The sequence below is a fragment of the Ascaphus truei genome, chromosome 4 (assembly GCF_040206685.1).
Source record: "Ascaphus truei isolate aAscTru1 chromosome 4, aAscTru1.hap1, whole genome shotgun sequence".
Classification (NCBI taxonomy): Eukaryota; Metazoa; Chordata; class Amphibia; order Anura; family Ascaphidae; genus Ascaphus; species Ascaphus truei.
Window position 1 is genome coordinate 245,211,748 of NC_134486.1, and position 24,869 is coordinate 245,236,616.

Sequence of the window (24,869 nt, forward strand, 5' to 3'; positions counted from 1 at the left end):
CTGGTTGGCATTCGCCTGTTGCTGGTTGGCATTAATCTCTTGCTGGGCTATTAGCAGCTGTTGCTGGGCTGCATTCGTCTGCTGCTGGTTTGCATTAGTTTCTTGCTGGGCTATTAACAGCTGTTGCTGGGTTTCATTTGCGTCTTTCTGGGCAGCGACATTGCGTACCAGCGCACCCACCACGTCTTCCATCTTGTTTGCAGAGGATGAAAAAAACTTTTTTTTTTTTTTTTTTTTTCAAAGTTCTTCAACCCGCAGACCCCCTAGTGTTCTGCCCGCATTCTCCACCATATGTGACAAACGGCTTACTCCGGGGCTCCGTCGTTTGTCCGGGACTGTTTAGAACACGGTCTTTTAGGGTAGGTTAAATGATGAGGAGTCACGTACTGTTCCTTTAAACAGGCTATGCCTGGTTTATTCAGTCCCAGGCACTGAGACTGACACAGTGCATACAACAGAAAACAGATCAAAACAAAAGCTGCTCACCTGAGCGATAACTTAACTTAGATATCCCTGACTCAGGGTTGGAAGTGGCTTTTCCACTTCCAACATCAAAACACGGTACTTTTGCAGTCTTACACAAATGAACAGAAAGATTGAACCTGTTTGGGGAAGAGGCTTCTCCCCTCTGTAGTTCAGCAGCCTTCCAGCCTCCTGGCTCTTGTGGGGAGCCCAGAGCAAACAGGAAATCAGTCTTTCATACCTGATTCCTAATTAGCATGACAGGTGACAGAAATCAGGCAGCAGACAAACTCTGGTCTGGATCTCTCATCCCTCAGTTCCAGCGCTTGCCAAACTGTGGGATGGAGTGTATGTATTATAAGGCTGCACTCCCAGGCCAAACAGGATAGAAACTGTCTAGTATCCTGGGAGCCCTATAAACGGAATTTATTACCATCCCCTGGTTTCTGTCACAATACATTCTTATATAAAAAAAGAATGCAAGTATGTGTAAGCAATGCTTAGCGAGGTGTATATGATTGCTGGTTTGATATAGTTTTTGTGATGTTAATATGCGTCTCTGCATATTTGGGCTCTTTGTGAATATCCTGGATTCTATGATTATTATACTGATGTTATTTTATCTAGTTTTATGTTTTGATATGTAGTTATTTTTCTTTATTGTACTAAATATGAAAGTAGCTGGATACACTGTGGTCCCTCCTAGAAAGATAGCTCATCTTTATTCTTCATCTGAATTGTCACTTCAGAAACTTTACTGTACCTTAGTTTTTCTGCATACTGCCAGATGTCACAATCATTCATTATTAGGTTATTGGCTGCTGAGTTTTCTGCTGCACACGTGTATTATTGTTGAATAAGCATGTGGTTCCCCATGTCACCTGAAATATACAGGTATCTAGGAGCAGGATACATCAGGTAACAGCTTTGCCTGGGGACATGAGTTTGAAACCTGCTGTCAAGAATGCGCCGGAAAAAACAGGTGACTACTATAACCTGACTAAAAAAGGATGTAGATATGGACTTCCACTACTCATGTAATAGGATATATCTTTTAGATACACTTAAGTTGGTCATAGGGTTAGCCAAGAAGAATGACCAACACTTCCTTAGCAGTACCCGTTGCAATGCAAGGCTCTTCACTGCATACCGATATAGAGTGAGCGATGTCATAAGTGTTCCATTGTGATGTTATTCGGGACTTTGATTTTATGCGGATTGTATTATTAGGTGGAAATGGAGATGGTATTACCTATAGACACAGGCATGTCTGTTTTGAAATACATTTACAAAACATAGCTCAGCCTCTCCCTCTTCCCCCCTCACCACCAAAAAGAAAACAGATTATAGTTTGGGTAGACATTATTTCTTTGGAGTTAAAAGTAAGTGAGGTGGTACTGAGATGATTATTTTTAACCTGTTAATTGCTAGAAGGGCTTTCATAAGCAAGCAACTCCAGCACTTACAGTTTTAAGGTTATATTTACCAAGCAGTCTTTTGCCACGAGACATTTTGTGGGGCTCAAAGACACCTTACAGTCCATTGAAGTCAAAGACTGCTTGGTAGGTATGGCCCTTAAGGCTATTTGGGAGTAATGTATTCTTGTCATTGAATCTAATTGGGATTCAGCAACTACATGCAGAATGATCAATATTATCTCTTCTCTGTTAGAAAGACCTGCAATGTTGGCACAATGGGCCTGTGCATTTTAACATCCACATTGACGGCTAGAAATGGCCTAGACTGTAGGCCATTTCTAGCAGTCAATGTGGATGTGAAAATGCACAAATGCTGTATATTTATGGCAAAGACCTGTACACAGGGATTCAGAGTGTGTGACTTATTTGCATATGGAGTATATTTTCACAATATCAATTCTGTCACCTTCACAAATCGATTTTTTAAAGAAAGGAAGATTGTACAGTATTGCATCTTCGCTATCCCGCATCTTGTTATCAATGCAGCAGTGCTGATTGATTTATTTGAGTGCACTGTTCAAGTTACTAACCCTGTCAAAGGGGCCTGTGGTTCCCATTCAGGACCTGCCGGCACCAAAGGGGATAAAAGCAGGGAATCTTCCAACCAGGGAGAAGCTCATGAATATATACAGTATATTATTGTCTGAAGCAGTTCTGATTATATTTTGTGTGTCATAGTTATTACACCACCTCGTACACATACATTATACCGTTGTATAGATCATTATACATTTACATACCAGCACATAAAAGTGCAGTAGAGAATTAGGTCGGTTTTGAAAGTAAAGATAGACAAATGACACTAAAGTGTCCATCCCCATTCAGAAAACCATGGGTAAAATTAGCACATTAGGGCCTGAAGTTACTAAGCCTTACTGAACATTAACTCACAATCCCATTGATCTTAATGGGTGCTCAAATCTAGCACTATTTAGTAACGGAGGCTTGTCAATTCAACTGTGATAATGCCGATCAGGACAATAACTCATGGAAACGCCCATTGCGATAGTGCTGAATCGTCTCTCTTGCACTTTATAGAATAAGCGCTTAAGGTATTCATTGACAAAGGCGTGTTAAAACCTGTAGGCCAGGTCAGAAAAGATTCCACACATGCAATTTTTAGGGTAAACCAATCATTGAGTGCTTTTATTCTCCACAAAAACCACTAAAACATTGGTGCTACTGCCCCTTTAAGGCAAAACATAAGTCATAAAAGAAACACCTATTCCCTTTAGGGAAACTAAATAAACGTTTCTCCGGCCCTTTCTTACTGAGTCGCCAGCTAAGCTGATTACCAAACCCAAACAATATTAACATGACAAGGAACAATATAGAAAGTCTTATCTGTGGTTCTGGTCTTGTGTCCCAATTTCTCTGGGCACTTTAGACATAGGTGGTGAAATCCTGCTGCTCAGAGTAAGTCATTTTGCCCTATCTGTGCAGGCTTCTTTCCTGTGTAGGGCTTTGGGATCCCCACTGTTGCCAGACAAAATCATCTGGTCAACAAGCCTGGATCCCTGTGGGCGTGAGCTCTGTTGTCTGTGATCCTCTCACAGAGCCTTCAACAGGGACACTGACAGGTTCTCATTTCCTGCCTTTTATACCTGTTCAATCAGGAGTTTCCCACATCACGTGCATGAAACCCGACACCAGTGCAGTCTCCTGATGCTTGCAAACCTCTTCACTCCCTTACACACAGTTAAAAGGCAAAGACTTGTTGGTGACAGTGCCTGCCATTATGTGAATCTCTTCCTTGAGGTGGTCACTACTGTATACCACTATTATCTGGTAGACATAACATCTACTGATTGAGCTCTTCTTAAAGCACAAAAGGTAAAAAAAACATTATTTTTCCTCTATGGGACTGTGAACTATTAGTATAACATTAATGACAGATTTATGGTGAAGTGGCTGCTCTATGATTTCTCTTTTGTTTTGTATGCAGATGAGGAACAGATTTTGCAGCCTTGCAAGACCTGTGGTAGAACTTTTGCGGAAGACGTGTTGGTAATAATATGTTACATTGAACCCTGGATTCCTAACTGCCATCTCTTTCCATTTACACAACCAGGAAAAACATAGGTGCAGGGATGCACCAATATAGGTGCTCAGAAATGTGTAAAAGTTGCTGGAGAAATGTCTCTTCCAAGTATAAGTTGTAGGCATAGGGCAAAGCTGACAGGGCGCCAGGGTCTCTAGCAATGATGTGGCTCCCCAAGAGCACTATAATAAAATGTTATGAGACTCACCCTTGACCAGCTGTGGATGCCGTGCCCGTGATGGATGTCCCGGTGTGTAGCACCGCCAACCCTCGAACGACTCGTCCGTCGTGAGGGCGGTCAATGACCGGCGGTGTGTTGAGTGGTCTCTGCTCCAGCAACCCGGCGTGCGACCGAAAAATGGCAGATAGGAGAAGACGCCTCACAAGGAGGAAACACGCGATGCACCGCCGTCAGAACAAATGGAAGGCTGGTCAGCTGACTGTGAAAAAAACTTTATTGCTCCCAATGTAGAGCTAGCACACTTTGACGCGTTTCAGCCAATTGGCCTTTGTCAAAAAGTGAATAGCAGCTCACAGACCGCACATGATATAGCGTGTTCAATCATCTACACCTGTCACTCCCTCGTCACCAAGGTGAAGAGCCGGTGTGTGATGAACACAGAAATATCCACTAACACATTGAGTGAGTTAAAAACATATATACATAGTGGATATTTCTGTGTTCATCACACACCGGCTCTTCACCTTGGTGACGAGGGAGTGACAGGTGTAGATGATTGAACACGCTATATCATGTGCGGTCTGTGAGCTGCTATTCACTTTTTGACAAAGGCCAATTGGCTGAAACGCGTCAAAGTGTGCTAGCTCTACATTGGGAGCAATAAAGTTTTTTTCACAGTCAGCTGACCAGCCTTCCATTTGTTCTGACGGCGGTGCATCGCGTGTTTCCTCCTTGTGAGGCGTCTTCTCCCATTTACACAACCATGCAGAAAGTAGGGCTTTCAGTTCTGTATTTTCATTTTCAGTAAGGTGTTCAAATACCTGGTAAGAATGACTTTCCTAGTTCTGTGTTCTGCTACATTCAAATGAATGGGATTCAGAAATGTTCTTCAGCACAGGGAAGTTGCTTCTCAGCGTTATGTACAAGCGGGTCGCCTGTTACCCACCAATGTTCCAAGCCATTCACTTCAATGGGGCATAAGGTGTCAACTGTCACCGAGAAGGTGTAACAGCACTGCTTAATAAATATGGTCTTTTATCTCTGCTAGTCTCTTTTTTTTTTTTTTTTTTTTTTTTTTTTTTTCAACTTCAAATTTTTATTGAATTTTTCATATCAAATAAAACATTGCATATTCAGAAATTTCAAACGTGGAATAAAAATATTCTTATCAAAATTGTAACATGTTATCTGTTTGTAAACAAACAAACAAAAAAAAGGGGGTGGGGAGAGTGGGATAACAGGTGTGAGATCTCTGCTTTTGTTATTTTACTATTACTCCTTTGTGAACTCTCTTCAACGTTTGTGTGGATGACTAACGTCCTTATTATTTTTCTATTCATTCTTATATTTCTTATTTCACCCTTGAAGGCCTGGCTAGTCTTATTAAAAGGTGAAAATCTTTGCTAGTCTCTTATCAAACCTGCCTCAGCCTGTGTGTCATCAAGCTACCACTGCGAATAAGATGCTGTGATAACGATCTCTCGACTGCAAAGCTGGACTAAATATTTGCCTTGTCTTCAAAATGAAAACAGTTCATTATTAGATGCTTGGCACTACCCATGACTAATGATTTTTAAATGAACCCCTTTATTTGTTTATCGTAAAATGTCGACACTCACCTGATTTTTAATAGTTTCCCCAAATTCCAATCTGCAGCTGCATCCCAGCTGTATACCCAGGATCCTTTGCAACAGAACCTGGAAGCGTTTCATTCTAGTATTTGTAAACCCAAGTATGAAAGGTCTTAAGTCCAGTGTTAAAATGCTCGAGAAATTGAAGCAATAACCTGCACTGGCCTAAAGTTGATTTCCCTATCAGTTGACACTCAGTAGGATAGTATATAATTACAATCATCTCTTTTGTTTCTAGTTAAGACATGTACCAATATGCCGAAAATTCTCCAAGAGGAAGTGCGTACAATTTAATTCATTCAAACAGCGAGCAGAGAGCTATGGTCCTGTAACGAAGAAGGTGACAGGTGTGAGCAAGGTATTATTGTCATAGCAGCACATTGACCATCAGGAAATATCCCCTCAGTACTGAAGTTACTTATATTTGTTCATACATTTTAACAGCACAGAAATGCGTCACCCTGAGTTTGTAGGATTCTCCAAACAGAATCAGCGAATTGTTCTTTACTTATAGTGTGTCTATTCCAGTAGTATAAAAGTTAGGAGCAGCATTGGTACTGGGGAAAACTGTATTCTTTGCAGTCAGTGGAAAACTCTTGGTAGATCTTCTTATTTGTAGTCTGTTGTGACCACACACAAGCTTGGTGACAACAGTTATTCTGTACATACGATATAAGAACTGAAGCAGCTTACCATTTACAATTCGATACATCTGTGACGGTGTTCGTCTCCAATCAAGAAGCGGACACACAGGGCTGAGGTAGGAATGCAGAATAACTGACCAGAGCCCAAGGACAGAGTCCTGTTAGAGTATCCGTCGTCAGTAAGCAGGCAGAGGTCAGGGCTGGCGGCAGTGGTGCAAAGTCCAAGCAACAGGCAAAAGGTCAGGGTCACGGCCTGGGGTCAGCAACAAAAGAATCCAAACAGACAACAGGGAAAGGCGTGACAGCGAAGACCGACAGAAGCGGCAAAACGTAGAACTTTGCTCGGCGACTCCCATTGGAACTGAAGCCTTATATAGCAGGCTGCCAGTAACCAAAATGGCCGAACTGAGGAAAAAGGGAAGGCAACCTGGATAACCCGAACTGTAGCAAAACCCGGTACGGATCAGGCAGAATCCTTACAACAACCATTGCTATTTAGTCAATGCCTATCCAACTCCTTTTTTTTTTTGTTGCAAAGAGGGCTTTTTTTCTAGTTTTGAAAGCCCATGTATAACAACATTTCTTATGCTAATAAACATAAACATGATTACAATACATAGTCCAATGTTTTGTTTAGCTTTGTTCTACAGTAACTTTTTATTAAAAATTATTAAGCCTCACAGATCATATATACTGTATGTTGAATTTTTTGGAGTTGAGTGAAATATAGCCACTCAGCAAACACTACGTCTAGTTATAGTATATGTGACATGCGGGTGACTGGTCCGTCACAAAATCAGAGTCTTAATACAGTAATCACTAACAACAAAATAAGTGTATACATTCAGAAAGTGGTGCTGGTGCAGATTGAAATATGTAGTTTATTCTATGCTGGCTCATCTGTCATTTCTCTACAAGATCTTGCACATTACCACTCTTCTTTGATGTAGTGCTTTAAGCTTTAGAGCTGCAATTCCACCAATGTTATGTAGCCCTGCTTCTTATCGAATACAGTACGCTACCAATGCTGTGTAACCTGTTGGCTCGCAGGGCCTAAGCCTCCGCCACGGAGAGCCTGGGGCGACTCGTATGAATAATAATAACCTCTTACTTGGTGCAGCGCCTCCACCTGCGATGGCTCCCAGCAGAGTGGAAGTTGTTCCTCGCAGGACAATAATGTATATCACTCTACACACACAGCATGTAAAATAACCAATGACTTTACTAACACAACCATAACCTTGCATATAATCAACAGGTGTCCCTCCCTAGAGGAGACACTATGCTACTGCGTCTCGCAGGACGCGACCCCCTCCCCGTGTACCCACACCGTGTCCAGTATCCACACTCAATGTTCCCCACCCTCACAGTGAGATATATATGTGTGACTGCGCAGCCACTATGTTCTGATATAGATATCAGGTACACAAATGGGCAGGTGGGAGTGCTGCTTTCAGAACTCCAAATTCTTTCCTTCAGATGTGTATCTGAAGAAAATCAGGCATCACAAAGTTAATAAACGGTCACGACTGCTCACCACACACAAGGCGGAACTGCGAGGCTGAGGTGGGGATATTGATAGCCTCCGACAACAACCGAGCAAGCACGTTCGGAGTGCAGACTGGTAGTCGTGTAGCCGGGTCAGGGTAGGAGAGATCAGAGTGGTCTAGGTACTTGCCGTGGTCAAGGAGAGGAGAGATCGGATATTCGTTGATGCGGTGCCAGAGTCTATTGGTAGAGAGGTGTAACGGTGTTTCCCTGGGCCCTTCTGATCCTGACCCCATATGTGAGAAACTGCCCCAGTTACATGTCTGTGTGATGTGGTGCACCTGCTGGCAACAGGACTGCTGAGTCTCCCGCTCGTTGGTAATGGGAATTTCACCATGACAGGCGTCTGAGGTAGTGTGCTGAGTTCTACTCACAGTTGGTACAGCGCCTCTATCTCTTCCAAATCCCCACGATAGCAGGGAGGAGTTTCTGGAAGAGAACTCCTGGGGGCATCTTCTTGCTGAATAACTCCAGTCTCAGACAAGAAGGGTCTCTTGAACAATGGGCATCTTTATTTGCATAGTATCTGGCAGACTGCCCATCATAGCGGCCGACACTTAGCCGCACATTATCAGGTTGACCATCTTGGGAAAGGTTCCTTCTTAATTCTGTACTCTAATCAGATTTGTCTTTTCCACCTCTCCCCTAAGGGATACTACCAGCTGTGCCAGAGCCCTGGACACAGTGTGTGATCAGCTTGTCACTTGCACTTAAGCTGCACAGGCTTGCAGCTCTTGCCCCAGACACTTGCAGTGTCTGACTCCTAATCTGAACTACTAACTTTTGGCAGTACTGTACAATATATAAGCTCCAGAAAGATCCACCTCTGTGTCATTAACAGTGGACACAGAGCATGCTGTCACTTCCTTTGCTACAATCTTACAGTACACATCACAGGGGTTGAGGGCAAACCTCCATGATGACTACTGGCAAACCTGTCCACTTTACAGGGATTACTGCACAGCATGAGAGAGATATGTACACCAATTTTATACATGGCTACAATCTCCCCCTGGTGGAATCCAACGTCCCCTCTTGGACCTAAATTTGCGGAACCTTCCTTCAGAGGCAACAGCAAAACATAAACAATATACATTAGTATACATCTTCCCACCTGTACATATTAACATCATGACTTCCAAAACTACACATGAACTACTCCTTAGGAGAATTTAAGCCTCAGTAGTAATGCCTGGGATCAGGCTTTTTCACCTCCCTCCCATTAGCATCTAGCACTGATATGCTGTAACATCTAGGCTGTCCATTCTCTGGCCTGTACTCCATTTTGTACATGTATATGTTGCGCCCAACACTCCATACCCTCATGAGGTAGCAGATCCTTTCCTCTGTCCTATGCTCAATATGGCTCGACTTAGATTTGATGTAGTCCTCTATAGACTCCCTCAACCAAGCATCCCTATTGTCCTCTATTTCCTGCACAAGAGGTTCTGGTACATAGGGGTATTCTAGACCATGGGACCGTTTGTAGCATGCAACTATGGCCCTCTCAGCCCTGCTGATTCTGATTAACTTTTTATTTCCTGCCCTGCCTGGCAGTACCCACGACAAGGGCTCTTCAGGGGCAATCACATCATATAAAATAGAGGACCCCCTTGGAGTAACTAGGCCCTTTTGAATTTCATACCATCGTCTCCTTAACTCTTCCAGGCGTTCCTCCTCGGAGTATTCGCCCACATCCCACCAGTGGTCAACTACTTCTCCTCATCAATATGAATCGAGTACGATCCAGCCAAGCTTCATACCCCTCAAACATGGGAGCCCACCACTTGGTTTCCTGCTCTACAGCCTGCTCTCTCACGGACACTGCTATCTCACTTTCCTCCGGCTCTCCCCCAGAAGAGACACCTGATGTGCCAGTAGACCTAGAGGCCGACCCAATACGTTTAGGCCTACCCCTCCATTAGTATCACAATTAGTAGGACTCATTCTTGAAGATGTCCCAGATGGAATCATTTCCCTCCCCGATCCCTCATCGGACATAAAGCATTCCCCCCAGTCCATGGTTGACCCAGTCCTGTCCTCTGATGCGTCCCGTGACTCCCCAGACCACCCTTGGCTAGAAAGGGACCCAGAGGAAGACGTGACGGGGCAGGGGTTTGGGCAATGGCCGGGTGCAGGGCAAAGTGGGAAGTGTGCTGGCGATGCGGTACCACGATCTGTAGTTTGGCAATACCCCGGCCGGTGCCAGCGCTGGGCAAGTCAGGCTCACCCATCTTCTGCTTTCCAAGACTCCGCAGGGTCTGCCGGTACCTGGCCACCTCTTCTTCTGGCAGCCCAGTGCTGCACGGTGGTCGCGGTGACGCTGGTTGCTTCCAGCTGGCTCCGCTGTGTCCGCCGGAAGTGATGTCATTGATTTCGCGGGACGATGCGCCATCTTGGGTGGGGTCCCCCACCGGAACCTCTTCCTCCAGTACGACATCCGGCGCCGATCGCGATGGTTCGTTCCGCTGCTCCGCTTGGGCCTTGGCTGGGCTTCCTTCTCCGTCGCCTCCATTGGAGCCTGAGGGGAGTAAGAGGGTAACTCACCACTCCTCTGGCTTGCGATGAGGTCCTCTTCTCCTTTCACGCTGGGAGTCGCCACGGCCGTGGGACTCATCCGCTCCGGTCGCATCCGCGCAGGTTGTTGCGGACTCTCGAGACTCAGCTCCTCCACATCGCAGGTAAGGGCTTGCTCTTTTTCAGCACCGCTGTAGTGGTCCGCCGGTAGGCGCATCACCACCGATGTCGGGCTCCCTTGCTCGTCGTCCGACGCGACAGACTCCGATGCTGGTAGCGGTACCTCCGCCTGGGACCGACAGCGAGGTTCCGGCTTCTCGCTGCGGTTGCAGGCCCCAATCTCACTCTTTCCAGGTGCCACCATCAGCAGGGATCCCCATTCTCCGGGATCAGCCTTCTCCGCTTTCACTCTGGGCGAGGCTCCAGCCATCAGCTTGGCTGTCTCTCCTCCCGCCTCCGCGGCGTGCCCAGGCACAAATGACTCCACGGCCCATAGATAGTGTATGCCACACTGGGGGCATCTTGCAGTGGTGCTGGCTTCTCCGCCGGGTAACCTGCATTGCATGCACAGGCACTGCAGGGTCTCTTTTTCACCTGCTTTCACTACCAGGAAGCCTCCTGGCAATAGGTAGGGGTGTACAGCAATGTCCATTGCACTCTTAGTCGCACTGGTTAAGGGAGATACTCGGCACAGCAGTCTCTCCTGTTCACCAGCTCCTCGCAACTGAGGGGCAGGAAGCGCACATCCAGCTCCTCCCTCATCTAGCTCCATTCTCAATTGGCAGATACAGGGACCCCTCCCCCTGGTAGATATTAGAGGAGGGTCCCACAGGTTCACTTGGTGACCCAGAATTGGCTCTGAGCCTGTCACAGTCCAGGAGGGAGCGGCCACAGCTTTCGCGCCACTTCCCCTAGCAGGGTGGGGTTCTCTATTTCGCGCCTCTCCCGGCCAACTTCTTGCAACAGCACTGTTTGCAAAATTTTCTTCACACGGTCTCCCAGGGAAGCGGGAACCGCCATCTTGGATTACACGGCCATTCACATTAGCAGCTGAGGTAGTTTGTGTATGGGTCGCCGTCTAGTAATCAGATACTCCACTATTTCCATACATAATAGCAATGTTCTCAACACTTTCCTCCAGGGTAGCACCCCGGGATCCTAGGCAGGACAAAAACGGTGCAGCCACTGCTTTAGCGCCACTCCATAACAGACTAGCAAAAGTCCCTTCGGTAGTCTGTTCCTCAGTGGTACACACCCCATGTGCGCACTCTCCATCAGACGCAAGCCGCTATCTTGGACTCTCCGCACCACGCGGAACATCACTTGCGGTCGCCATTTTTTCTTTCTTTCTGCAATCGCACATGGTGCTCCTCTCTGCTGGGCAGTCGCCATTTCGATGCAATAAAGAATGCCACTGCACCTCTCCATTTATCTCGTGTGTTTCTTACTCATGTATGCACTACCTCAGGCTAGGCTCATTCTCTCTCTGTATGCTGTATCTGTTTTCCTCCAGTATGTGCTCTGTGGTAAGTGGTCTGGTTACTGGCTAGGGTACTCTGGCTTTTCCATGCAGTACTTGGGGCGTCAACCTACTCTTGGCTACACCTAGCGCAGACCCTCTCAGGAATTCCTGACCCATGTTAACCAGGCTATCCCCTCAGGCATCCTACGACTAGCTGCCTCAAGGTGACTAGAACAGCTATAGCCCTGTCTCCAGACCCACTTTATTCCATTCAAGGCCCTAGGGTGTACTTTGCGAGCGGGCCGTCACGCTCCTGACTACCCCTAAGTCCCGTCACTTCCACAGCACTTCCTGGCAGCATACATTCTCCTGTTTCCCAGTGTGCCTAGCAAAAGCCTGTCCTGACTATAGGTATCTCAGCAGCGCCTCCAATTGTAACGGTGTTTCCCTGGGCCCTTCTGATCCTGACCCCATATGTGAGAAACTGCCCCAGTTACATGTCTGTGTGATGTGGTGCACCTGCTGGCAACAGGACTCCTGAGTCTCCCGCTCGTTGGTAATGGGAATTTCACCATGACAGGCGTCTGAGGTAGTGTGCTGAGTTCTACTCACAGTTAGTACAGCAGCCTCCATCTCTTCCAAATCCCCATGATAGCAGGGAGGAGTTTCTGGAAGAGAACTCCTGGGTGCATCTTCTTGCTGAATAACTCCAGTCTCAGACAAGAAGGGTCTCTTGAACAAGGGCATCTTTATTTGCATAGTATCTGGCAGACTGCCCATCATAGCGGCCGACACTTAGCCGCACATTATCAGGTTGACCATCTTGGGAAAGGTTCCTTCTTGATTCTGTACTCTAATCAGATTGGTCTTTTCCACCTCTCCCCTAAGGGATACTACCAGCTGTGCCAGAGCCCTGGACACAGTGTGTGATCAGCTTGTCACTTGCACTTAAGCTGCACAGACTTGCAGCTGTTGCCCCAGACACTTGCAGTGTCTGACTCCTCATCTGAACTACTAACTTTTGGCAGTACTGTACAATAAATAAGCTCCAGAAAGACCCACCTCCGTGTCACTAACAGTGGACACAGAGCATGCTGTCACTTCCTTTGCTACAATCTTACACATCACAGAGATTGAGGGCAAACCTCCATGATGACTACTGGCAAACCTGCCCACTTTACAGGGATTACTGCACAGCATGAGAAAGATATGTACACAAATTTTACACATGGCTACAGAGGGAAGAATAGTTGAGTCTGTAGCAGTGGTCCAGAGGTCAGAGAAGTCGGGAGTACGGGTGCAAGCTGAGGTCAAAATACAAGGAACAACATGGCAAGGCAACAGGAAGCAAGGAGGTAAGCACATAAGTGAAAAGTTTATGCTCAGCCAATTTGCCAAGTCTTCAGTGCCTGTGTCCGTGCGGTATCTGCACATATTTCGCGTACGCTGTGCGCTGCCCATGTCATCACGGAGGTGGGGCCTGGAGACGGGCCCTGCGGTGTCACTCTTGCTAGCGGCGCAGCACCTGTGCGCAGGCTGTGGCTGACATGCGTCACCTGTAACGTCGTGGGATGCGTCACGAGGGTGGAGCCTGGGGACGGTCCCTGCCCTTCCAGCAACGCGGTGCCTGGGGGCAGGTTGTGGCTGACGCGCATCATTGGTGATGACGCGAGATGCGTGACGGGGGCGGGACCTTACGCTGATCCTCATAGTAACATATCTGTTGGGTATTTTTCTGTGAGGAGTTTGCTCAATCACAAGAAAGCAGTGGTAACATACAACACTTTATACCACGGGTGGCCAACACCAATCCTCAAGGACCACCAACAGTTCAGGTTTTCAGGATTTTCCTGCTTCAACAGAGGTGGCTTAATCAGTGACTCAGACATTTTGATATCCTGAAAAGCTGGGCTGTTGGTGGCCCTTGAGGACTGGAGTTGGCCACCCCTGCTTTATATTATTTCAGCAACAGCAACTTGTTACAGACACAATCTGATTTACACAGAGCTGTCAGAGGTCCCCTATTCCGAAATAGGAAAGGCCTGATGGAAGTTCTTAACCAAGGCAGGAGCGTGGACACCGTATGCCTTTGACCCAACTCCTCTTTTCAGGGCCGTACCCCTTCCTGTCGATCAGGTACTGGAGGGACCCTCTAGAGATACGGGACTAATGATCTTGTGGACACCATACTCCAGTTGACCGTCCACAAAAATTGGAGCGGGAAGGGGTAGAGTCCTGGAAAAACTGTTCCAGTTGGCCGGTTTCAGCAAGGAGACATGGAAGGTGAAGGGAATCTTGAGTGATGGAGGAAGTTCAAGCTGGAATGGATGGGATGGAATGGGAAGAGCCCACATGGCAGAGTTCGTGGCACCTTGGTTTGTGCGCACACCACACAGGCCGAGACAAAGTCCTTGACTTCGTATGGGAATGTAATCTAGTCTTAACATGCACAGAAACAGCTAGGATCCTAATACCGTCCCAAAGTATATGGGGTACAATGGATATTACACCAAGTGGGGCCCGGTTCAATACAAGTACAGTAATGCAACCAAGTAAATGCACCTACCTTTGAGTGTTAAGACAGGGCACCTTGGGAAGCACAGTTTCAATGAGTAACCAAGAATATTGAAAGCAACGCGCAACTAAGTTGAGTATGTGTGTGATGTATCCCCGTGTCTGAATAAAGACCGAGTTGTACTACAAAACTTCATGGTGCCCATCATTTTCAACCTTGCTCCCTCATCTCCCAGCCACCTGAATCTAGCACCCTGAAGTGAGATAGCTTACGCTGTGTAGCCAAATACTGCGCACCGATGTAGACTTCCTAGGAGCCGGGCAGGGAGGGTTACACAAGCATGAGTACCTTCCTTGCCTAGAAGCGAGAGCAACCAGGGGAAGAAGCACAGAGTAACTTTATGATTTGCCACCAGTTAATAAGTCTAACATGAAGTATGTCCTTGTATGGCGAGCCTTATAAACGGATGTGAATAAAGCTCTTATTGTACTATAAAAGTTCCAAGAGCCCATCCTTAATCTATCTGCATATCCATACCCATCGTGCTCCAACCCAGCACCCTGAATAGGTATGAAAGACTGAGTAATGCCATGTACAGTATATAGTTTAACTCAATGTAAACTCCTTTAGAGCCTGGGCAAGGAGGGTTAAAATGATACGATTTAAACTAAATAAGGCTTCTGAGGGGGGATTGCTGCTTTAAAGAAAAACGTGTGCATATTCATACAGATGCAGCCAGGTGGTTGGTCACCTAGTCTGCCAGGAAACCATAGATGTCAGCTGCCTGAATTACTGCATCCATGCTGAATCTCCGCAACCAGACTAATGGCTTAAGGCTAACCAGACTAATGGCTTATCAGGATTAACACAGCAGGGGTCCCTGCTTCTGAATGGGACTCCCGCAGTGTGAATCCTACCGGGCTGCATCAGTCTGCTTCCAGAGTTACAAGCCCCGGTATAAGGTGCCGATATCTCCTGCATGTTTAAATGTTCCAGTCACAAGGGTCATGACGCGGAAGTCCCATTCAGAAGCAGGGACCCCAATGTGTTAATCCTTATGGGCCATTCCTCGATGCTATGCACTTTGCCGTGAACGCTCCACGTTTGGTCAGCACTAGTGCTGTGGCAGGTTGTAGATACAACTGGCTGCATCTGTACTGTATGTTCAAAATCACACTGATAATGGGTTTTCTTACCTTTACTATGCTCTGCTATCCAGTCAAGAAGAAGTAGTTTTAAACTTTGTGTTTTTCACACGCAGCAAAGTGGAAGAAAGTATTCATGGAGAGACCAGCACGAGGAGTTCATCACAGCTATCAGATCAGCAAAGCAAGCTACAACAGCCATGAGGGAGGGACGTCCTCTTCCTCCTCCACCACCTCCATCCATCAATGCAGGTCTTACTAACAAAATTTCTTATAGTATTGCAGAGAATCTATTGAGACAATCTATTGGGACGCTGTCCCCTTCTATCAGATAAGAAATCAATGTATATGTCTGTGCCTAAAGACTGTGGATAATATTAAGTATATAGTAACCCTAAACAGGAATGTGTTGTTTAAACTTGGACCCAGGTTAGTTGGCCAGTGACAAGTAGAGAGGCTTATGCTGCTGTATAGTTAGTTTCCCTAAAAGGGATATGCTTTACTTTTATGATTTCGTTTCCTTAAAGTGACAGGCTGTATAACATATTGTGTCACTAATGTAAGAATAAACACTGAAGGTTAATGGCTGAGTGCCTCCAACATGTATCTGTTGAAACTGCAGTCACCTATGGGTACAAAATAAAACAGGCAGAAGCCTGAGTTACGTACTATAATGCTACGTCTTATCCTTGTGACTCTCTACATAAGCCCTAGAAGACCGTGGGGTTTATGCAGTAAGTGGCGAAATGGCAACTCTTTTAGCTGAGCTACTTTTAATGGTTAATGCCCTTCAATTTCATATTCTTTGCTTTGGTAGGCTGGACATTATTTGAAAAACAGACAAATTCTATTTTTGAGAATAAGTGGGGGTTGGTGGGGGTTAATATTTCCTAGGAGCGACTGCACAACACATACATCTTACATACTACATACTTAATTTACTCAAAATATCGGACCAGACAAAATGGCTGCCATGGTCAAAATGGATGACTAGTGATCCTTTCCTTGTCACAGTCCTGCTGGACCAAAAAACAGTCCTATGGTGCATAACTTGATTCCTTTCTGGCAATTATATTGTCCCAGTTGATTTCTTCTTCGGTCTCTTCTTCTGGGTGACTGCTGACATCTTCATCACAAAAAAGAGGCATAGCTTGGGTGGGCAATTGCAACACACTTTTGGACCAAAATTTTGCTGTACATAACACATACAAAGAGAATAATGAGTATGACAGACACACATACAAAAACATTCGCTAACTTCGGTCCCAGTGAAATAATCCAACCACCAAGTCCCAACGGACCCCATCCCTCATTTCTATCTTTAAACACTGGAACCACTTTTCCCAAATAACATAATCTGGTCTAGTTGCAGGGTAATACTCTATCTGTCCTTCTATCATAGAGTCAATAACTTCCCTAGCGCAAACTCGTATTTCTACCCCCTTCGTAACCAATTTCTTATATATGGTTCTACAAATATCTTATAACATATTGTCTTTTTCCCAAGGGGTTAAATATAACTCTCGTGTTCCTGGGGTGCAACCTATTGGGTATGGATAGTACATTGGGTTACATTGCACATAAGATATGGGCTTTGTTTACCAGGATTCTATTATATAACAAAAGAGTGTGCATCTATGCTATACACAGGACAATAAAAACAAAAGAAATATTACTAAACAAAATATTCCTGTCGTCTTCGTGTGTACACTGCTTATACAAACCTAATAGAATATACATTATAATTAAAAATAATAAAACTTGTAAAGAAAAAAAGGTTATTAAAAAGTTCAAAGTTCATGTGTTGAAGTCCGGATTTCTGCCTATGAACTTTTCTCCTCGTTGGTTAGTGCCGGGTTTTATTATGACCCAAAAACACCAACTGAAAATAGCTGTGTCTTTAGGCCTTCCCTCCTGTGTTGCGGTTTAACTTGAAGCGACTGTGGGTGCACTTGCGTAACATGGATCCAGGAAAAATACTTTGACGGAGAAGAATCTGGAATGGGCCTCTCCACTTTAGATAAAAAGCGCTTTTGCGTAGAATGTGCTTGAGCCGGTCACCTTTATTTAGGTGATGTTGTTCCATCTAATTGGAAGGACTGCACCTGGGCATGAGACACTCAAACAATTGCATTAGTTTCACACAATAGACGCTGGTTAAACCGTCTATTAGAGCAGAAACAGTTCTAATCAAACAAGCAAACTACATATAAAAAACATCAAAACACGCCAAACAAGCATTTGCAATACAAGCATTAATTGTCCCCCGCGGCGTCATTTGCCATGGCGGCGCGTCTAAGAAGCCGCTGGAGCCAAGGTAAGTGAGGACTACAGAGGCCTTCGCCACGTCCCCGGCACTTAATTTAAGCACCTTCGGGAAGCGCGTGGGGACTCTGTAAACCCTGCGCCCCCCACCAGTTTGCGCACCGCTGGTCTACATTCTTTTGCTTTTACTGCAAGTTTATTAAATGAAAATTGTATCTCTCTCTCTCTCCCTCTCCCTCTCTCACCCTCCCTCTCTCCCTCTCTCACCCTCCCTGTCTCACCCTCCCTGTCTCTCTCTCTCCCCCCACACTGCAGCCCCCCCCCCACTATACACACAAAAACACTCTGCAACCCCCCCTCTATATACACAAACACACTCTGCAGTCCCACCAACACACGACAGCCCTCCTCCACCCTCTATACTCACAAAACACACACACACAGCATCCCCCTCTACAAACACACACTGCAGACCCTTGTAAAACCGCAGACACACGCACACTCTGCAGCCCTCCTCCACCCTTTACACCCACACACTGCAGCCCCCCTCTACACCCACAAAACACACTGCAGACACACACCAATAAAACAGACTGCTGCCTCCTCTACATCCACAAAACACACACCAGCAGCCCCCCTCTACACCCAATGCAGCCCCCCTGTAAACCCACACACTGCAAACACACACACAAAACACTCTGCACCCCTCGTCCACCTACAAAACACACACACAGACACACACAGACACACACAGACAGACAGACAGACAGACACACACACACACACACACACACACTGCAGCCCTCCCCCCCACTCTACACCCACAAAACACACACAGCAGACACACCAACAGAACAGACTCTCTGTAGCCCCCTCTACACCCACATAACGCACAAGAGACACACACACACCCCAACAAAACACTCTGCAGCCCTCTTCTACACACACAACACACAGCAGACAGACATACAAACCTTTCCCCTCACTCGGAGCTCTCTGCAGGCAGGATGGGGGAAGAGTCCGTGTCTTGCTGGTGCCTCCTGTCCAATCACCTCCCTTGTCCGAGACCTGATCATACTCTTAGTAAATGTGAACTGAAAGCTGATTGGCTGAAAAACTTGGCAGTGTGCCAAAAATTCCGGCCCATTCCTGATTGGATAATTCCCGGAAAGCAGGGATTTCAATAATGCCCGGAATTTACCAGTTTTTGCCTATAATTCTTCTTAAACCAAGGATTTTTGTTTTTCAAACGTACCAATTACCATTAAATGTATAAGGCAGGGGTGCAAAATTACAATCTTCAAGCCCCCACCCCCCCCCCCCCCGCTCCTCAACAGGTCAGGATTTCAGGAAATCCCAGCTTCCGCACAGGTGGCTCACTGCTTCGACTGAGCCTGTGATTGAGCCACCTGTGCTGAAGCTGGGTTATCTTGAAAACCTGACCTGGGGGAGGGGGCTGGGGAGGGGGTCTGGAGTTGAGTACCCCTGGTATAAGGCACCTGCAGTTAATTTACTGTCAGACAGATAAAGCCTTTCTCACAGGGTATTATGTGTATGTACTAGTTCAACTGCAAGGAAAGACTTGTAGGGAAGAATAAGGAATATCCTTTGTTATGGCCAGATTACATCCAGTGTCCATACTGCATGAGAAGGTTTAATGAAACTGCAGCAGAGCGGCACATTGTCTTCTGCAAGGACCTGGCTGCCCGTCATGCCTTCTCCAATCCTTCCAAATATTCAGCAACACGGCAGAGTTTAGCTACCCAGGTAATAAGCTCATTTCACATTTCTTAAGAATCCTCCCATTAAAAACTTAGACATGTTCTTATTTCTCTTTGTGTATATATATATATATATATATATACACATATATATATATATATATATATATAGATGGATATATATATATATATATATGGTGTGGTGTGTAGAGGTATCTGTACTGTGTTAGCCAAGCTTAATAATCAAAAACAAATACTCAATACCGTTCTGTGGCTAACGAAAAACTTTTATTTGTACGAGCTTTCGAGATACACTGATCTCTTCTTTTGGCGATGTTACAATGGATAAAGCAAGAGAAGTTTTAGTTTAAAACAGCCTGGGATGTTATCTGTTGATGAGGCCTTTCCCTCCCCCCACCTCCGCCCTGTGCAGTATGCGATTTATGACTTTACGTGTTAAATGGTCCCTGAATGTTTGTGATGTAAGAGTGTGTATGGGTGTGTGTGTGTGGATTTGTGTATGTGTGTAAATATAAATTTATAAAGCGCCCAGTGTATACAGCGCTTTAAAAAAAGGTGTGTGTGTGTGTGGAGGGGGAGTGTATACCAATGGTGCTGGTGTGTTGAAATCTGTAGTCGTGGCCGAGTGGTTAGGGTGATGGACTAGAAATCCATTGGGGTCTCCCCGCCAGGTTCGGATCCTGCCGACTACTTGGCTCTGATATCCTAGAGGCTTGTGTTTATGTGGTTAGCTTAAAGGAACGCTCCGACTGCAGGGCTCGGGCGACTTGCCCGCCAATAAGAAAGGGGACGTAATATAATGTGTGACCAAGGTCAGGGGGTTGCAGTTGTTGGGGATTGGAAAATGTAACATTGCACAAATGAGTTACTTAAACAAATTCTGCTGATACTGCACAAAGGGTGAATACATATACCGGACAACATGTCTCTCATGCGGCCACCCCTCCTCCATGTAATATTGTGTACAACGTGCTAAAAAGGGGAGAAGTCAATGGCCGCATGGCGACCCCCGACCCTTTCTTCTCATATATCAAGGGAATGTTATGCAGGGAACACATACAGGATTATAAGGTTTTCATTTTCGTTAATAATAATAACCCATGTAGGGAGACAAACCGTATATGATTCTACAAATTGTCACTGTTTCACTGTAAATTTTACATGGGGTGACACACATACAATAAACGACATGGCCAGGGTGTATCATATGCAGTTAAAAAAAATGTATAGTACAGCAGGGCCCCGGGCATGCGACAGGTTCCATTCTATGGGTCTGCCGCAAAGCAAAAATCGGTGTAAAGCGGAACCGGCGATTTTTTTGAATATGCGCAAACCATCAATCCCCCCTCCCCCCCCTTCTGCGGATGTGCAACCTCTGTTCGGCGCGCGCAACCGCCATTCTGCGCATGCGCGACCCTTGACTTCCCTGTTCTGCGCATGCGCAGACATGGCGGCCCTCTTCTCGGTACCGCCGTATCAGCGGATCGCCGATAAGCGGGGCCTTCCTGTGATGCAACAGCCTCTTACATTTCAACACCCACGAACACCATTGGTATACACTCCCCTTCTACACACCTTTTGTAAAGCGCTGTATACACTGTGGACGCTTTATAAATGTCTATTTACATTTTACACACATACACACATATACATACACACACTCATCTATCACAAATATTCAGGGACCATTTAACACCTAAAGTCATAAATCACATACTGCACAGGGGGGCGGAGGGGGGGGGTAACATTTCAGGCTGTTTTAAAGTAAAACTTTTCTTGCTTTATTCATTGTAACACCGCCGGAAGAAGAGATCAGTGTATCTCGAAAGCTCGCACAAATAAAAGCATTTCGTTAGCCACACAACGGTATTGAGTATTTGTTTTTGATTATACCAAGCTTCAAATTACAAAGCCAGTATAACCAGCCTCACACTGATAAGACCCAAAAGGTCGAAACAACTATCTGTGGGTAGGTTTAACCCAGGCTGTGCTGAAAAGCTGTGCAATGCAGCAAGCATAATCTTATAGGGGTCCATGTCAAAATGGATTTGAAGCAAACGGTGGCACTGTGTGCTCATTTGCATATCATTTCCTAGAATCCCTTGCTGCAGTGGAAGCACTGTATGCTGGGCGATAATGGTAAAAGGCAGTGTTGCAGATTTGTCTAAGACATGCAAATGAGCACACAGTAAGATTTCCATTTGATATATATATTTATATATACACATACACAGTGGTTGACAAATCACCAAAAAAATCTACTCGCCACCTAGTACCAAACGTGTGCTGCTTGGGCCAATATTTACTCGCCCGGGGGTTAAATCCACTCGCCCGGGGCGAGCAAATGTATAGGTTTGTCGAACACTGCACATACACACATAGGTTGTCCTCGCTATGCATCGATCCATTATCCGTTGAACAGATTATCCGACACCAGATAATGCATTGGAATGGATTATCCATTGCTCACCGCCGCAAATTAATATTGATCTGCAATCCGATGGCGGTTTGTGGGATGGATTCGGGCAGATAACTGAGGACCGTGTGTGTGTGTGTGTGTGTGTGTGTGTGTGTGTGTGTGAGTATGTATATACATATACACACACACACTTACAATAACGATGATGCAAAACTACATTGCTATATACTTACACAAGAGAACATGTGGAATGTACAAGTTTAGCACAAACGTCACACCTTCAATTAAACTAAATTTATGAAAAACTATAAAGTACATCAATGGCAAAACATTTTCATTTTACATTAACATCTTGTAACAGTGCCAGTGCGAATTCTCAGCTGTCCCATATCTATTTTACATTGGTAAAACGTTTAGGTAATAAGTCAATGGGAGTTTTCATGTAGTGGCGCTGAATCAGCATGATCAGACCTTATTAAATAAGCACCACGTTGTAGGGGTCAAATACTAGGGTTCTTCATAGATGAAAGGATATTGTAGAGAACTTTCAAATATCAATTGTACCTTCAGATAAACCTATGAGATGATGAAAGCTTTGTACACTAATTTAATCTATGACGAATTCTTGAATAGGTTCCCTAAGAGTTAATACAACCTGCAACAAAGCTACATTTCTCCTGGACCAATAAGGCGACGAGAACTTTGAACTAAACCGGAGTAACAATCAATAAACGCTGGTTCTGAATCAAGTGCAGATGTTTCACCTCCCAAATAAGAAAGGACTAAAATAGTACAAAAAAATTAGCCAATAGATACCCAAGTTGAAATTCCCAGTAAATCTGCCATCTTGAACCTTGCTTTATTCGTTTTTAAATGGAGAGTTTAGATGTGGTATGGCTGTTGGAAGATATATGCAAAGATTAACTCCTTTAGTGCTAGGGAGACTTGTGCAGTAGTTGAAGGAGCCTCTAAGACTGATGGGGTCCCAGGTCATTTAATTTTGGGTATATGTGCATTAGGCAAAGACCAGCTAATTAACATGTTGACATTGGTCCTTTAGCGTAATCCACAGGCACCAGTAGCTCAGAGGAAAGAGATGTCGTCAGCGTTGGATACAAACGTGGCGGGACATGGTAGCAGGACGCAGCCCACGTCCAACCTATGCAAAACTAGAACAGGTAAAGATGTAACGTGCAGCAGTATTCTGAATGTGACGCTGTACCCTGGGTTACAGCATAATATGCAAGGCAGTGTAATATGGGAAACCGCATGCATTAGTCACACTGACACATACTGATATCATTAATGAGGTCCACCCTAGCAGGAATTTAGAAACGTATTTTTGTAAGCTCTTTGGGGCAGGGACGTCCTTTTCCTAATGTCTACTTTTATGTATGAAGCGCTTATTCCTATTATATTACGTGTATTACTCCTGTAAAGCGCCATGCACATGAATGGCACTGTAGAAATATATATATATATATATATATATATATATATATATATATATATATAGCAAATGGAAATATTCCTGTATGCTCATTTGCATGTCTTAGACACGTCTGCAAAAATTTGCCGGACAGCCGAACGCTCATGCTTGGAGAGTTGGTTACGTCACCACTCAAGCATGAGCGCGGTCAGCAGCACAGTGGACGCAGCCTTAGCTATATAAAGAGGAACAATATGCACTAATAAATAAGAAAGACACAAATAATAATGTGTGGGTGCTCGCTGATCAGTCACTAGTACAGATCCATCATGATATGTAAATAATATACAAAATTATGCATACATTGGTAACGAATACTAACACTCCCGAGCCTTTTTCTATAACTTTATTTCATATGGCTCTTTTCTCCCAATGGGACTCAAAGTGCTTCACAATTACAGTATAGTGCGCAGTACGCAGCACACATTGTGGGAGTTTTACACAGTCCCAGATGGGCTTACAATCTAAGTTTTGGTGCATAGGTACATGCATGCCGACAGGGGGTGGTGCGGGAGGAAGAGCTGGGACAGCTGTCCCAGGCACGGTGGCTGCGGGGGGCTCGGCTGGCGCTGGAAGTTGGTCCCAGCCCCAGTTCCTGTGGGTATCCTGCCTCTCGCCCCCCCCTCTCTCTTTTACCAGTGTGCATCTAAAGCTGGCCCAGACTTATGTCTGGGCCCAGCTTCCAGCACACACTGGCGGGAGAGAGAGGCAGGATACCCGCAGCTGGAGAGATAACCGCAGGAGCTGGGGAGGGCAGGGGCCGGCAGCTTCAGACCACCAGCAGGGTAAGTATTTTTTTGCATTTTGTGTGTGTGTGTTGTATTTTGTGTGGGTGGGAGTGGATTTGTATGGGTATCAGGGGGGAAGTGTGTGTGGCGACAGTATGGGGGGGGTGTAACAGGGGAGTTACCCCTGTTCAGGAAATGTGCCTCTAATCCAGCAGTGTGGTGGTTAACTGCTGGTAGTCAATTAACCAACACCACCTGGCTGATTAGGTTTCTTAGAAAAAACTCCCTTTGAGACAGGAAGGGAGATTGTTCCTGAGTATCACAAGTAGTGGGACTGACCATAGGAACAGATGTCTTGAGCCTGCCAGAAGAAAAACTGCACGCTGCTTGCAAGACACAGGGGAAAGCACTTCTGAACCTGAATCCTGATATAGCCTGAGGAAAAAGGCAGCGACCCAGGAACAGAGAAGACTTTCCTCCAACTACAAGAAAACAGATAAGACTTTCCTTTATACGACTTTGTATCTGCACATATCAAGATATATGTTTGGGGCTGGGAGACATGCTAATCTAAAGGGAGTTGTGGACTGCATAGGTTTCAC

The 24,869-nt window shown here is 45.4% G+C and overlaps 1 protein-coding gene across 1 annotated transcript; it reads left to right on the forward strand.

Annotated features, from left to right (window-relative positions):
- The first annotated feature begins 1,312 nt into the window (after positions 1-1,312).
- On the forward strand, positions 1,313-24,189 carry ZC2HC1B (zinc finger C2HC-type containing 1B). Its single transcript, XM_075595010.1, has 7 exons — positions 1,313-1,444; positions 3,886-3,947; positions 6,032-6,151; positions 15,741-15,876; positions 19,511-19,656; positions 23,111-23,228; positions 24,179-24,189. The coding sequence occupies exons 1-7, from the start codon at positions 1,402-1,404 to the stop codon at positions 24,187-24,189; spliced, it is 636 nt and encodes a 211-aa protein (XP_075451125.1). The 5' UTR covers positions 1,313-1,401.
- The last annotated feature ends 680 nt before the right edge of the window (positions 24,190-24,869 follow it).